Below are 15,179 nucleotides of genomic sequence, written 5' to 3'. Positions count from 1 at the left end.
TGGGAGGCTTGATGAGCCTTGTTTGTAAGAGTTTTCAATTTATTTCAGATGATGGAGAGGTCTCCATTTTGCTAATCACCACACATCCTATATATAAAAAGGCGCCAGTATTTTGTTCTTTGGAAATTTCAAAGGGAGAGTGTGACTGAGGCATACATCAGGGTCAGAGAAGGCCAGATCTGTAAACACTCCCCTAGCCGCTCCTTTCTCTGTAAACACCCCTTATCTTATTTGACAGGTCTCTTTTCTTCTGCTTCTAGCAGAAACTTTCGCTTGAGACTTCGCTTCCCCCACAGCTACTCTGACATTTGTAGAATGGCTCAGAAATCCTCTAATCTGGGGAGGAGAGATGAGAGAGAACAGAGTATTAGTGGGGCTGTGAGGGCCTGAGAGTGTCCTGGGTGTAGGGACATCTGCAGTCTTTCACATGGGAGTAAAAGACTGCAGATGCTGATGGTCTGGGTCCATGGAGTAGTCAGTTGTGTTTTAGGGGTCAAAAAGTGGTTGGCGGAGTTACAAAACATTTGGCCTGAACTATGTGTTAGGACACAGGCTGCTGAGAGCAGGGTGGGAGAAGATGGCATGGAGAGGAGGGGAAAATGCTATAACCCAACTGCAAAAACACCCGAATTTCAGGGAGGCCGAGGCGGGCAGATTACGAGGTCAGGAGATGGAGACTATCCCAGCTAACACGGTGAAACCCCGTCTACTAAAAATACAAAAAATTAGCTAGGCATGGTGGCGGGTGCCCGTAGTCCCAGCTACTCCGGAGGCTGAGGCAGGAGAATGGCGTGAACCCGGGAGGCGGAGCTTGCAGTGAGCTGAGATCGCACCACTGCAATCCAGCCTGGATGACAGTGCGAGACTCCGTCTCAAAAAAAAAAAAAAAAAAAAAGCCAGAAATAAAACGAATTTCAATTTAATTAAACAGCGTGTATGGAAAGAAACAGAAGACAGGGAAATGGAAAATTTTTGTCTTTTATGTATTCTATATAAATATATACACACACTTCTCCCCTCCCCCTTTATTTCCTTTTACTCAAACCTTTTCTCGCTGGAGTCTTGGGAGAGATGAGTATATTTTATTTAGGACTAAAGTAATGAAAGGATTTCATATATTTCTAGGATTTTGGTACAAAGTACATCGATCTTTGTACTGAATGGTCCATTTAGATATTTGGTTGTACAGACAAACTGCTGTCATTAGGGATAGATTTGCTAAGGAAAGGCCTGTCTTAAGCTAACATTCCAAAGAGTTTGCACAACAGATACACAGTAAATATACCATAATTGATATCTTTAAGCAGGAAGAGAGGATTCTGGTGAAGTGGGCAAAAGGATTCTATATGATTACTTTTCCCTTCAAAGGACTTAAAGCAAATATGACAAGATGTTGACAACTGTCAGTTCTGAGTGTCGGATATACAGGATATACAGTTGTACTAACTTTTTACTTTCTTTGAGTAACTATATCTCTCTGCCCTCTATACTTGACAAAGACCCTTTCCTTGACCAAAACTGAGTCTGGCTCCTTTATGTCTTCTTCTAGACTGGGCTCTGACCCTGGGCTGTGTTCTTTACCCACTTAGTCCAGTTTTAGCAAGAATCTGGCTTAACCAATTTAGTGGAAATCCCTCATCCTTGTTATCTGATCACATTCCTCATTCCCCACCCTCTAAATCTTATTACCCTGTTCTGTGATATTATCTTTTAAAAGAATTGAATTTATAGGCAATTAGGCTGAGATAGCTCCTGTGACTTATGTTCCTATGTAAGCAAACCAAAATCCAATTCAATGTAAACAGTAAAACAAAACTTAAACATTACCAATTAGAAACTGCCAACTAACTTCTAACTAGAGACTTTACCAATCAGAACCTGGCAAGTAACCTCTAATTAGGGACTTTCCACCAGATCATACCCAAATAAGTTAAATGCCTAGCTGTAGCCAATCAAGTCATTTCTTTAATTTGATTTTGCATTCAGCCCATAAAAGCCTATTGCTCACACTACTAACATGGATCTTTCCAAGTCTCTTATGGTTCTGAGTGCTGCCTGATTCATGAATCATTCTTTGCTCAAATAAACTCTGTCAAATTTAATTTGTCTAAAATTTTCCTTTAACATATAATAAATATGTATTTGGTCTCTGCCTCTGGTTTCTGGTGCAGAACTCCTAAAACTCTTATAATTTCCTGAGCAATACTGGTGCGAGGAGCATCTTTTGTTCTAATATATGGCCTTTAACCTGGGTTTCTGACGTAGATATTCTAATCTGTTGAATTTTCTGGGTGATAGGAGTATCTTTTGTTCTAATGAAGTAACTCTTGGTGGGCTCCTAAATGGGAGTTGGTCACCAGAAGGACCAGGCCATGATCAGAAGCTTGAAATGTTCAGCCCCAGCTCTCATTCTCCAGGAAGAAGTGAGGGGCTAGAAACTCAGTTAATAATCAATCATGCCTATGATCAAGCCTCTGTAAAAATTTCTGAACTACGGGTTTCAGAAGTTTTCCAGGTTGCTGAACATGTGGAAGGGGGTACACCATGAGAGGGAATGGCAGCTCTGACCCCTTTCCCTTATAGCTTGCACTATGTATCTCTTGCTGTTCCTGAGTTATATCCTTTTATAATAAACTAATAATAGTAAGTAAGATGCTTTACTGAGTTCTGTGATCCACTTTAGCATATAATCAAACCCAAGTAGGGAGTCTAATTTGTAGCCACATTAGACAAAATTGTGGGTAACCTGGAAACCTTCTGGCTCTAAATTGGAGGGAATTCTTGAAGGACTGAGCCCTTAATCTGTGGGAGGTCTGCACAAACTCTAGTTGGTGTCAGAACTGAATTGAATTCTAGAACACTCAGCTGATGTCAGATAACTGGTCAATGTGGGAAAAATCCACACATCTGGCATCAGAAGTGATGTGTCAAGTGTTGAGAGCATAGAAAGAGAAAAACAGTTTTATTTTTCCTGCTATTTATCTGCCTTCGGCAAGAATCCTGTTGAGCCAGTCTAGCAAGAATCCCCCAGCCTTGATGTTCTCTCCAATCCCTGCCCTGCTCCTTGACTGCAAATGCCCACTTGTCCTCACTGTAGTCAAAGCTGAGCCCAATCTCTCTTCCCTACTGCAATACTTTCATTGTAAAGTCCCTCTTGAGTGATGTCTTCCTTACAATCTTTAACAAGTGTCATGAATAATTTTTAACATACTATACAGGTAGATTTTCTGGCTTTTTTCTTTCTTTCTTTTTTTTTTTTTTAAGGCAGAGTTTCACTCTTGTTGCCCAGGCTGGAGTGCGGTGGCGTGATCTCGGCTCACTGCAGCCTCTGCCTCCCGGGTTCAGGTGCTTCTCCTGCCTCAACCTCCTGAGTAGCTGAGATTATAGGCGCCCACCACCACGCCCGGTTAATTTTTTTTTTTTTTTTTTTTTTGTATTTTTAGTAGAGACAGGGTTTCACCATGTTGGCCAGGCTGGTCTCAAACCCCTGACCTTAGGTGATGCAGCCACCTCGGCTTCCCAAAGTGCTGGGATTACAGGCATGAGCTACCGCACCCAGCTGATTTTCTGAATTTTTAATGTATACAAACAAAGGTGAAAACAGATGTTACACATTAGTCTTTAACAGATCTTTGTATTTGAGTATCATATAAGATTCAATCATTTTTGAAATTCAAATTCCTTAGATCACTAAAACTTCCTAATTCTCCTAAATATCAAGGTTACAACTGAACTGAATGAACATCAGCTGAAGGAGATGATTAAGAAGCCTTTCAGAAATAAAATGTGGCTGTTCTAAAATCAGGGCTGGCTTTACGTAATGGAAGATTAGCCATTGGCAGAACTCCTGAGTACACCGTTTCTGTTTCAACTACATTCCTTAACAAATTGTCCTTGTCCTCAAAGTACCAGTATCCAGTGTCCTTTCTTGGCACTAAGCACTGACTTTCCTGCATGCTTTAAAAAATTAAAATATAGCAATAGTGTCCCTTTCTTTGAGAAAGGAGAATCCAGGCCTTATGATTAAGTCCTGTAAGTTTACTGACAAAAGTAAAAATTCGAGATAGGGAGAAGGGAACACACACACACACGAAAATTTGAACTGGGATTTACTGAAAATGAAGGCAAAGAATTCTAAAAATATTAAAAATATTGTTTGCAACTGGCTCTGCCTGAAAGGGATAAAAAACAATTAAAATGTGCTTAAACATGAAAAAGTAATTAATGTAGGAGAAAAATACTTGGTACTGTCACTACAGACTTTTAATGTATAATCAACATTCAATCAATTCTGTGTCCCACAGCTATACCCTTTGTGAAACACAGAGGCAAAAAACATATAGGGACATGGTATTTAGAGCAGTATTGACGCAGAGGCCAAAGCAGCCAGAATATTTCTTCAGTTGATTTTCAAAGATGAGTATTCATTCTTAAATGGTTGCCTTTGGAAAATGTACAGCTCCCTACAGGCTCAGAGGTTTCAAAGAACACTTTGACTTACTTCAAATGCACAGTCACATTTAATCAATTATTGAAGGGGGTGCATTCAGTACACCTAAACATGTGCACTCTTTGTGTATGCAAATTGGTGATCCAATAGTTAGGTAAATGTCAAATTACCTCCATCTGTTTGTGGTTATTTTCTCTTGGGCCCCATATAACTAGAACCACATGACTTTCTAACATTCACGAGGCAAAAGCTGCACATGAAATTTTAAAATTTTGAATCCCATTCTTCGCAGGATCATTATTAACTTTTTTAACCTCCTTAAAACACTCATCTTAGCAGGCAGATGAAATGAGAGCATGGAAAATTAGCTTTCCACCTGAGGTGAGAGTTCAGAAGTTGAAGACATTTAGCAGAAAGATTCTTAACATTAGTTAAATTACTTATTACATTTCCTGTGATTTTTGTATTGTTTTGAATTTGTTCAGAAGTTTGCTAGTTTAATAAATGAGATAAGAGAACATACAGGAAATAAAGTGTTCTACATTTGTAAGAGAGGACAATTCAGTTGGTTCTTATAAAATGAAATTCAACCACAGACTGAGTTATGTGTTCACCATAAAGAAAACTGCAGATGGAAGAAAGGAAGGATTGTAAATTGAAGGGAATCTAAAGAAAGAAAAAAAGGAGAAAGAGAGCATTACAAATGATAAGATCCTTTCCATTTCTTTCAATCTTTGCACTAAAAATGATTTCAAATAGACAATATTTAATTTGGCCCCTTAAAACCTCTTATCTGATAGCTTCAATAGCAGTAAATCAAGTACTGAAAATACATGGACAATCTAGAATATAAATATATATTGAGTACAGGTAGACATATTTTTAATCCATTCTTTTAGATTAAGACTCCTAGAGCCTGAAAACAAAAAATAAATGAAAACAAATATTACCTAATATTGTCTTAGTATCCAAGAATATGAAGTTATAGATGCAGTGATATTTTAAAATGAATTCTCTATCAATTAAACCCTTGTAAGAAGAGAAGGATAAGAAGGATGGTGAGATTGTGTTATAGAAACATCTGATCTTGTAACCATTATCTAATCTTCTGAAGCTCTTTTTAAATAAAATGGCTTTAAATATTGTCATACTAAACTTTCAATTGATATGCCAAAGGACTAAATCATGAGCAGTTATTTTTGCAGTCTTTTACTTTAGTTTATTTTTTTATCCATATACCTTGCTGTGTCTATTCCAAGAGCTGTCATAGTCTGGCGGCCACCTCTCTGGACTATTTTCTTTGCTGCAACAAGTACCTCTTCGGTGGAAGAATACTTATTGAGGTTGAACTCATGGGTCACGTTTTCTCCATACTGTACAATTCCAACCTGAAATACCAAGCCACTGTGAGTTATAGATCAATCCAAATTTCCTGTTCAGATTTCTTCAGTTTAAGCATGTGAATCAGATATAATACATTTTTGTGTTTCAGATGAGTTTGCAAACCTATCAATACACAAATCCTTCTATTTTGACAGTAATAAGCATAGCCATTCTGTGACTCTTCATAGTCCAAAGAACAAAAGTAAACATGCTGTGATGCTGTTACTAAACTTCTCAAATGATTGGTTTATCTAATTCAACAGATTTTGCAGAGTGACTCTGATAGGCCTTGGTATGTAGAATATGAAACACACTGATATGGTCTCTGCCTTCATGGAGCTTCTCTTAAGCTAGAGGGAGAGAGAGATTAAAAACGTGATCATTCAAATACATGAACAATTGCAAACTGTTGAAAGGATGGTATTGGAAAATCCCTAATCAACAAATATAATCTAGAGGCCAGATTGAAAATGGGGGCCCAGGGAAGGCCTCTCAGAAGCTGAGACTGCAAGAGTGGGTGCTAGAATGGCAGAACGTCCATACAGAGAAAACCGTGTATGTGAAGAAGACCAGGATGGGAAAGAGATAGATCTACCCTAAGAACGGAAAAAAAGACAGTGAGCCATGGCCAGGGCTGTGAGGAAAGAAGAGGGCACCATGAGGCTGGAGGAATCAGCAAGTTATGTAGCCTGCAGAGTTACACACTTGAGCAGTGTGCTTTGTCTAGCCTAGCAGAAGCCTCATTTCTCCCAAATCAGCCTTTCCCAACTCCACCTTCTTTCCTTGTTGTCTTCCTTTCCTACCACCTTCCTCCTTTCATTCCCTTTAGTGCACAGACTATATAATGCAGGCAACTAACTGCAGAGCCTTCATGAAGTGAAATACAGGAGGGAAAGTGCCCTCAGATTCGATTTCCCTTGCTCCATATTCTTCCTCTTCCCACCTGCCTCCTGGGCCCAGAAATGGCTATTTCTCCTACCCTTTTTTCCATATCCCCCTTTAAAGGTTGATGTGAACCAATAAACTAATCTGCATGAAAAATTGTAGCTGAAGATGACTTTTTGTTTAACCATCCTATCTCAAAATCCAGACTCAGACAATTCTTTGCCCAAAGGAAGGTCTCTTTAATTCAGGAATTCCAGGTGCTTCATTACTTGGGTAGGGGAGGTAATTTGCAACAAGCCTGCCTTCTTTCCAAGGCAATTGCCTACTTTGCCTGTTGGTGAAGTTGCCTCTATTACTTGCTTTAGAGCAAATCCTATTTCTGAGTCTAACCTTATTCTGAAGTAGCAAGAAGGCTCAGTAACTGGTTTCCAGCCTCATCTGCTGATATCACTGACGTCAGAAAGTTTTAGTATTAATTTCATGTCTGATTTATACATACATTTTCTCACTGGGTCTTTTGGAAACTAAAAGCATAATCTGATGTTTTAGAAACAAATACGAGAAGCCAAAATTTAAAGCAATTTTTATCATCTTTGAGTTACCCTCTAGAGTACACTGGTTATCTTGGAGCAATTATGTCCTTATGCTTAAATAAGAATACTATGATATGTATTTAATGGTCTTTTTAAAACTTTTTTCTCTAATTATTTAAATTATAATAATAGAAATATGATCATGTTTTATAAGTGAGGAAACTGAGTTGAAAACACCCCATCCCTATAGTGAAGTGATGGAAGGGGGGTCTAGTCTAAGATGTGTATCCCTTATCCCAGGGTTCTTTCAATCACCCTATTTCCTTTCAGTAAAAAGGCATCTATCCAAAATCCTCCATTCTTTAGTCACCTCTGTTGTGGGAAGTCAGGAACCCCGAATGGAGGGACCTGCTGAAGCTGTGACAGAAGAACATAAATTATGAAGATTTCATGGACATTTATTAGTTCCCCAAATTAATACTTTTGTAATTTCTTATGCCTGTCTTTACTACAATCTCTGAACATAAATTGTGAAAACTTCATGGACATTTACCACTTCCCCAGTCAATATTCTTGTGATTTCCTGTGTCTGTCTTTACTTTAATCTCTTAATCCTTTCATCTTCGTAAGTTGAGGAGGATGTATGTCGCCTCAGGACCCTGTGAAGATTGGGAGGATGTATGTCGCCTCAGGACCCTGTGATGATTGCATTAACTGCACAAATTGTTCATAGAGCATGTGTGTTTGAACAACATGAAATCTGGACACCTTGAAAAAAGAATAGGATAACAGTGATGTTCAGGGAACAAGGGAGATAACCATTAGGTCTGGCTGCCTGGGAGCTGGGTGGAACAGAGTCATATTTCTCTTCTTACAAAGCGAATAGGAGAAATATCACTGAATTCTTTTTCTCAGCAAGGAACAGCCCTGAGAAAGAGAATGCATTCTTAGGGGGAGGACTCTGAAATAGCCGCTCTGGGAATGTCTGTCTTATTATTAATGTAGATAAGGGATGAAATAAGCCCTGGTCTCCCGTAGCACCCCCAGGCCTATTAGGATGAGGAAATTTCTGTCCAGTAAATTTTAGTCAGACTGGTTGTCTGCTCTCAAACCTTGTCTCCTGATAATATGTTATCAATGACAATGCATGCCCGGTGGGACATGAAACTTCATTAGCAATTTTAATTTCCCCCTGGTCCTGTGATCTCGCTCTGCCTCCATTTACCTTGTGATATTTTATTGCCTTGTGAAGCATGTGATCTCTGTGACCCACACCCTATTCATACACTCCCTCCCTTTTGAAATCCATAATAAAAACTTGCCAGTTTTGTGGCTTGGGGGACATCACGGAACCTGCCAACACGTGATGTCTCCCCGGGACACTCAGCTTTAAAATTTGTCTCTTTTGTACTCTTTCCCTTTATTTCTCAGACCAGTCAACACTTAGGGAAAATAGAAAAGAACCTACGTTGAAATATTGGGGGCTGGTTCCCATGATACACCTCAACCTGCTAGCTTCTGCTGAGTGCCACTGCCATTTCATGGCTACTAAATGAATTTGACTAACTAGCTAGTTAACTGAGATATGTTAGAGTATATGATGCAACAAACACACAAATACACATATCGTATTTTGTAAAAATAATAGAACATATAAATTCTCTCATAAAGCTGCTTAGTTAAGTATAAGATTAATAAGAAATAACTAGAGAATATACATAATTGTAAGAAGAGGTTATATTATCAGCTGAATGAACATGCACTCTGCTCAATCCACGTCCAGGTTAGCCATGTTCTGTGAATTTATCTTTCACCCAATATCCTTTACCACCTATTCTGAGAGAGCTACTATATTCGGAATAAAGGTGACCAGAAGACCCTTTGGGAACAAGATAGGATACAGCCAATTAATTACACAAAAATAACAAAGTAGATAAAGACACATCAATGACTCCAATTCAGGATATTTTCTTGATTTATAATAAAATGTGAAGAACATTTTTATTACCCTCTGCATAAATTTAAAATTATTTTTTTCAATGACCCTAAAGCTTTTGATTAGTAATCCTTGGGGACATTGAATAATTATTAAGGGACATATCCATGGATACACATGTCTTTGTGTATATAAATGTCAAGTGTAAATAAAAGCAAAATGGTTTCGTTACTTGGATAATCATTATGGCTAATTCTAGGTATCAAAGTGAACAAACACTGTTGTGGAAGTTAATTGCTCATCAATTAAGGACATCTCACAGAGTCTGCTTTGTTTTTATTACCCCGTGTTTTTATCTGATTAAGTAAGAGGCTAAAGAACTTTGAAAATTTTCCCTCTTACTCCTGTGGTTTTACTTGAAAATTTTAGCATCTACTTAATAATCTATCAATCTAATATCTACTGATAATCTATTGAATATACTAGTATCTATTTCTTTGACCTCCCCAGCATCAGTAATGTTTCCTCTAGCCATCTTCTCCCAAGGTCTTATCCTTGACCTTGTCATTTGGAAGACCTTGTCAGCAGCTGAATTCCAATTTTAAATGTCCTTCTTTTTGACCATTAACTTTGGCTTATTTCACTAATTCCTTGACTACATCGAGACCTCCAACTAATTCATTAATATTGCCATTTTTTTGTACTTAGACTAGATTCCATGGTCCAATCACTATAATCATTTATTTGCAAACATTTAACTCCTTTAACCTTTTTTTCCTCCATTGACTCACTTGGCTAACTTCCAAATCTGGTTAAATCCAATTATCTCCTTCTCTGTATATGCTTCTGTGGCTTTGAATGCTGCTTGACACAAGTCACACAACTTGTAACCTGGTCTCCTTTTAAAGGAATGACCATGAATCTCAAAGGAGGTTGCACATTTGAGTGCCGCCAAACACTACTACTATTTTTTTACTAATGAGTGCACGTTGCTCTCATTTATTGGTTTTAATCTAATTGTCATAAACTGCCAACTCCTTGAGAAAAAGGATTATCTCACTTATATGTGGGGATGAGCTCACATGAGAGGAGTTGAAGGGATGCCAACTTAACAAGACTGCTTTGTGCCACATGTGTGTTAATACTTTACATTTACAACACACTTTACATATTTTAAATAACCTATTATGAACTACTGGATTATCTGGAAAAATTATCTTCACATTAGGAATAGTAAAAAACTCAAAATGTTGATAAGTCAGAAATCAGTGCTTTAAATTTTACATCTCTATCATCCACCTATCCACCTCCAATATGTGCCTGGCTTCTAAAAGCTTATTCTTTGTAAATCTTAAAATATAAGATGAGTTATAACTGCCTATTCCTTTATCTGCTCTGGATACTTTGCTTCTAACAACTCTACCTGAGACTCTCTTCAGATGACTGCACTTGGGCTACTAGACTGCTTTACCCCAAAGACTGAAAGAACCAGGAGTGTCTGGGAGTCCCCTGCCCTCCCCAACTCCCCACCACCCTGATCCACAGGTAATGCTGAGTGCAGGAAATGAGAAATCAGCCCCGTGACTCAAGTAGAAACTCTCCTTCCAGATCAAGCTGAGGCCTGGATTCCACTTGAAATTGCACTTTCCTTTTTCCTCTGTTGATACATTGTTTTTTTTTTTTTGAGACGGAGTCTCACGCTGTTGCCCGGGCTGGAGTGCCGTGGCGCGATCTCGGCTCACTGCAAGCTCCGCCTCCCGGGTTCCCGCCATTCTCCTGCCTCAGCCTCCTGAGTAGCTGGGACTACAGGCGCCCGCCACCGCGCCCGGCTAATTTTTTGTATTTTTAGTAGAGACAGGGTTTCACTGTGGTCTCGTTCTCCTGACCTTGTGATCCGCCCGCCTCGGCCTCCCAAAGTGCTGGGATTACAGGCTTGAGCCACCGCGCCCGGCCATTGTTTTGCTTCCCCAATTCTTCGACTGCTTTCTGTTGGAAATGCTTCCTCACAAATAAATCACAATCATGTGAACCGTCCTCTCAACGTTTGCTTCTGGGAGCTGGACCTAAGGCAGCTGTCAACTGTGTCCCTTCATTCCTACTCATGCAGGACAGGTGAGCCCCAAAATGGGTCTCAGCCTATAAGGGTTCTTGGTTTTGCTCAGGAAAGAATTCAAGGGCAAGCCAGAGGTGGAAGAAAACACCTTTATGTTGAAGCTGCAGCGTTACAGCTCTGGTGGCATTACAGTTCTGTGACTGCTCCTGCCAGACAGGGCTACCTCACAGGCAGAGAGGAGCAGCTCAGGACAGTGTTGCAGTTATATTTATACTTAACTTTAATCACATGTACATTAAGAGGTGGTGTATGCAGAACTTTCTAGGGAAGGAGTAATAACTTTTGAGTCCTTGGGTCATTGCCATGGAATGGGACAGTAACCCCTGGTTGTTGCCATGGCAATGGTAAACTAACATGGCACCCTGGTGGGCTTGTTTATGGAAAGCACCTTCTGCCTCATCCCTGTTTTAGCTAGTCCTCAATCTGGTCTGGTGTCAGAGCCCGACTCCAGAGTCAAGTCTCGCCTCCTACCTCATTACCTTAGCTCAGGCCAGACATCATTGCTTTGAAGTTGGACCATGGCAATGGTCAATCTCTTTGCTGCTGATTTCCCTCTCTTCATTTCCACTCTCTTCAAATCCTTCTACATATTCCTGGCAGACTAATTATCCTGAAACTCTGCTGTCATCCTATAACATACTTGTTCAAAAACCTCCAATAACTCTCCATTGCCTGTATCAATGACTTTGAAATGTACTTTAAAAGATAGATTTTTATTCTAATATATTTTAAAATAGATAAAACTTCAAGCTACTCCTTGAAATACTAGGTCCATATGTTAAAATCCAGTTTTCTCCCCTTGACCTTCAGTCCCTCAATATTCCAGTGCTAAATTCTCCATTCACCCTCATCTTCAGGACACCCCAGTAAGAATTCCACTCCTACCAAATGCTCTTCTTTGTCCCTCCTACTAAGCTAATCCTGTAAGATTTAATTCAATTCCATCCTCTCTGCAAAACTTTTCTTACCTTGTTGCCAAGGTAGCCCATATTGAGCTTCCCCTTCTTGGAACTCTGAAACAAACTTGTCTGTGAGTATTACATTCTTCTCAACTGTTTGAGTGCACACTTTATCTTCCCAAGTACATCCTAACTTTATAGGGACAGGCAGGGGTAAAGAGTATGGACTATGTCATGGCTTTTGATATTCCCTTATCCTTCACTGCTGTTTTGCTTTGCTCACAGCTGACCCTAAGACATTCTTACTAGATGACTGTAACATTTTGCATAAGCAAATGGAAAACTGAGATAGCAGGGAAATAATGATAAGCGGAAAAAGAGAGATACAACAAAGTCTGGGAAATGTGAAGAGGGAGCAGTGGAAAAACTCAAGTCTCAGGGAAATGACATTCAGTGTAGGTCCCTGGCTGATACTGGGGTGCTTGTTTTCCTAGGAACCAGACAGAGTCAGGTCTGCTGTGAATCTTTCCCAGAAAACGGTACCATTTATTAAAAGTAATGGCAAAACCGCAATTACTTTGGTACTAACCTAATATTAATTTTCATTACAGGCAAAGAGTCAAATCACAAAACAGACAAATGTAATGTTGTGCTGAATATTGGTGAGATTCAATTCAACAGAGATAGTTTCCATCTCACCTTAGCTTATAATTTAAGGCTAATAAAACAAGCATAAAATGTATATGTATGTAGCAGAATCAAATAAGTATGAGAATTAAATAGCAAGTTAAAAAGTAAGGCAAGTAATGAATATTGTGAGGAAGGAAGAGGAGAGAAAATCACAAGCATAGTTATTCTCCCCCACTGAAAATCCTCAAGGAGGAAGGAGGACTCAGCTTCCTGAATCTGAAAGCCAGCTCAAAAATAGCCAAGAGATTATGAAAGTACTATGGAAGGAAACAAAGTGGCCTCAGCCTGGAAAATACGTCAGAGATGATAATTAAAGGAGTTTAAGTCATCCTAGAAATTGAGAGCAGAAAGGAAAAAAAAAACAGTAATTGTAATATTTGACTTGAAATAGCCAATTACATTGGAGTTATACAAAAGTCAGAGTGGAAGTTGGATAGAGGGCTGGTGACAACAAATAATGGAGGTGGAAATATTTTAGGCATTTTGATGAATGGAAATGGGTATGCAGGGATGACAGCTAAAAGATGCAAGTGGGTTGAATGTGGACATTCTTTCCCAGAGATTGTAAAGAGCAGTTTATGGTATCAGTAAAAGAGTAGATGAATATAGAAACAACAGTCTCTTATAATATCAAGGGGGATAAGGAGTCACATGCGGAAGGAAAATTCCTTTTCAGAGACAACTGAAAAGGACACATTTACCTCCTGAGGAGATGTGTTTTAAACCTCTTGATTAAGTAGAACAAAATAAATAGATGGGTAGATAATTACAGTCCAAGGCCGAAGAGACCTAAAGGCTGATTCACGCTATGGCATAAATCAGGTACACAATTGGCTATGGATTTTGTTACATGAACAAGAGATTTGTAATATTTATTAGAACATTCCACTTAAATATGAGATTTACAATCATGTTTTCAGGTAAGTCCCTAAGCAAATATCCACTCACTTTTTTTTTTTCCCAGGGAATACTAGTATCCCTTTGTATGTTACTAAGTTTGATTTAAAAAAATAATTTTATGGTCAAATAATCTTGGAAAACAATAAGTAAAATAAAGTATATATCTTTATAGCAGACTCCTCCCCATCTCTACCTTTCTCCTATCACTATGAAAACTGTCACAAATTGCAAATGGTGCAAAAGAGTAAGGTTTTCTCTTAGTCCTATCCCCACTTGTTCTATTTAGACTTATAAGCAAATTCTTTCAAAAGTTTTCTCGGAGTCTTTAAAAACAGGTATTGTGGATTACTTATTGGAAGACCTGGTATATTTTATTCTTATTTAAAGTAATATTTTTTCTGAGGATCATATTCAACACCTCAGACTGGGAAACATTGTTCTACAACAGTAAGAGTTACTTAATTGTCAAGATCAACTAATTGTTCTGTGTTTTAAATTCACCTTCATTATATTTATGACCTACCATCATGCATTGTAGCTGTCCCAATATACGATTTTACCTCATTTCTAAGTTGGAAGATTTTGAGATCAGGAACAAGATTTCAGTGATTTTTTTTATTGCTCTTCACAGCTAGCAAAATACCTGATCGACCAGACACTTTATAAATATTCACTCAGTTCTATAAAATTAATTATCCAATGACTTCATTTCTTTCATGGGTAGAGAAGAAAGAGGGAGAAAAGTGAGTGTGAGAACATGAAAGGAAGGACACTATCAGAAAACACTGAAAGGAGGGCCTTTTGGATTAGTCTCTTACGAAACTGAAAGTCATGTTTAAGACTTTAAGGAAGATCTTAAATGAAAAGAGTGTTTAAGAAAAAGAAGTGTCTAAAGTAGCTATGAATTTCTGCTATGGCTTGAATATGGTTTGTCCCTACCAAAACACTAAAGCTCAGGTTGAGGCTTGGTCTCCGATGGAGTGGTGTTGGGAGGTGGTGCCTTTAAGAGGTAAAAAAAGAGTCAAGAGGGACTTTATCACCGGAGTGAGTCCTCACTCTTGTGGGAGTGGATTAGTTACTACAAGAGAGCAGGTTGTTATAAAGCGTGGCTGCCTCTTGTGTTTCGTCTTTTTGTATATGGTTGCTTCCTTTCCTGTTTCTCCACCACGTTATGACACAAGCGCAAGGCCCTCACGAGAAGCTGAACAGCTGCAGCCACCCTACCTTGGCCCTCCCAGCCTCCAGAATCATGAGCTAAATAATCCACCTTTTTTTTTTTTCTTCTTCAAATTATCTAGTCTTGGGCATTTTGTCCAAAGTCAACTAGGATAAGTATATTTAGTCAAAGAGTTATGAAGGAATGGAGTTATTTATTCATTAATAATCATAT

At 38.8% G+C, this 15,179-nt stretch overlaps 1 protein-coding gene across 1 annotated transcript in view; it reads right to left on the bottom strand.

Moving 5' to 3' along the window:
- Positions 1-15,179, bottom strand: part of ITGA1 (integrin subunit alpha 1) — a 172,007-nt gene that overhangs the window by 70,664 nt on the left and 86,164 nt on the right. Inside the window, exon 7 of the mRNA XM_001094788.5 lies at positions 5,690-5,838. Within this exon, the coding sequence (XP_001094788.2) occupies positions 5,690-5,838 (149 nt within the window). The remainder of the gene's footprint in view (positions 1-5,689; positions 5,839-15,179) is intronic.

The sequence above is a fragment of the Macaca mulatta genome, chromosome 6 (assembly GCF_049350105.2).
Source record: "Macaca mulatta isolate MMU2019108-1 chromosome 6, T2T-MMU8v2.0, whole genome shotgun sequence".
Classification (NCBI taxonomy): Eukaryota; Metazoa; Chordata; class Mammalia; order Primates; family Cercopithecidae; genus Macaca; species Macaca mulatta.
Note: the sequence above shows the minus strand (reverse complement) of the source record. Positions and strands in the feature narration are given on the sequence as shown.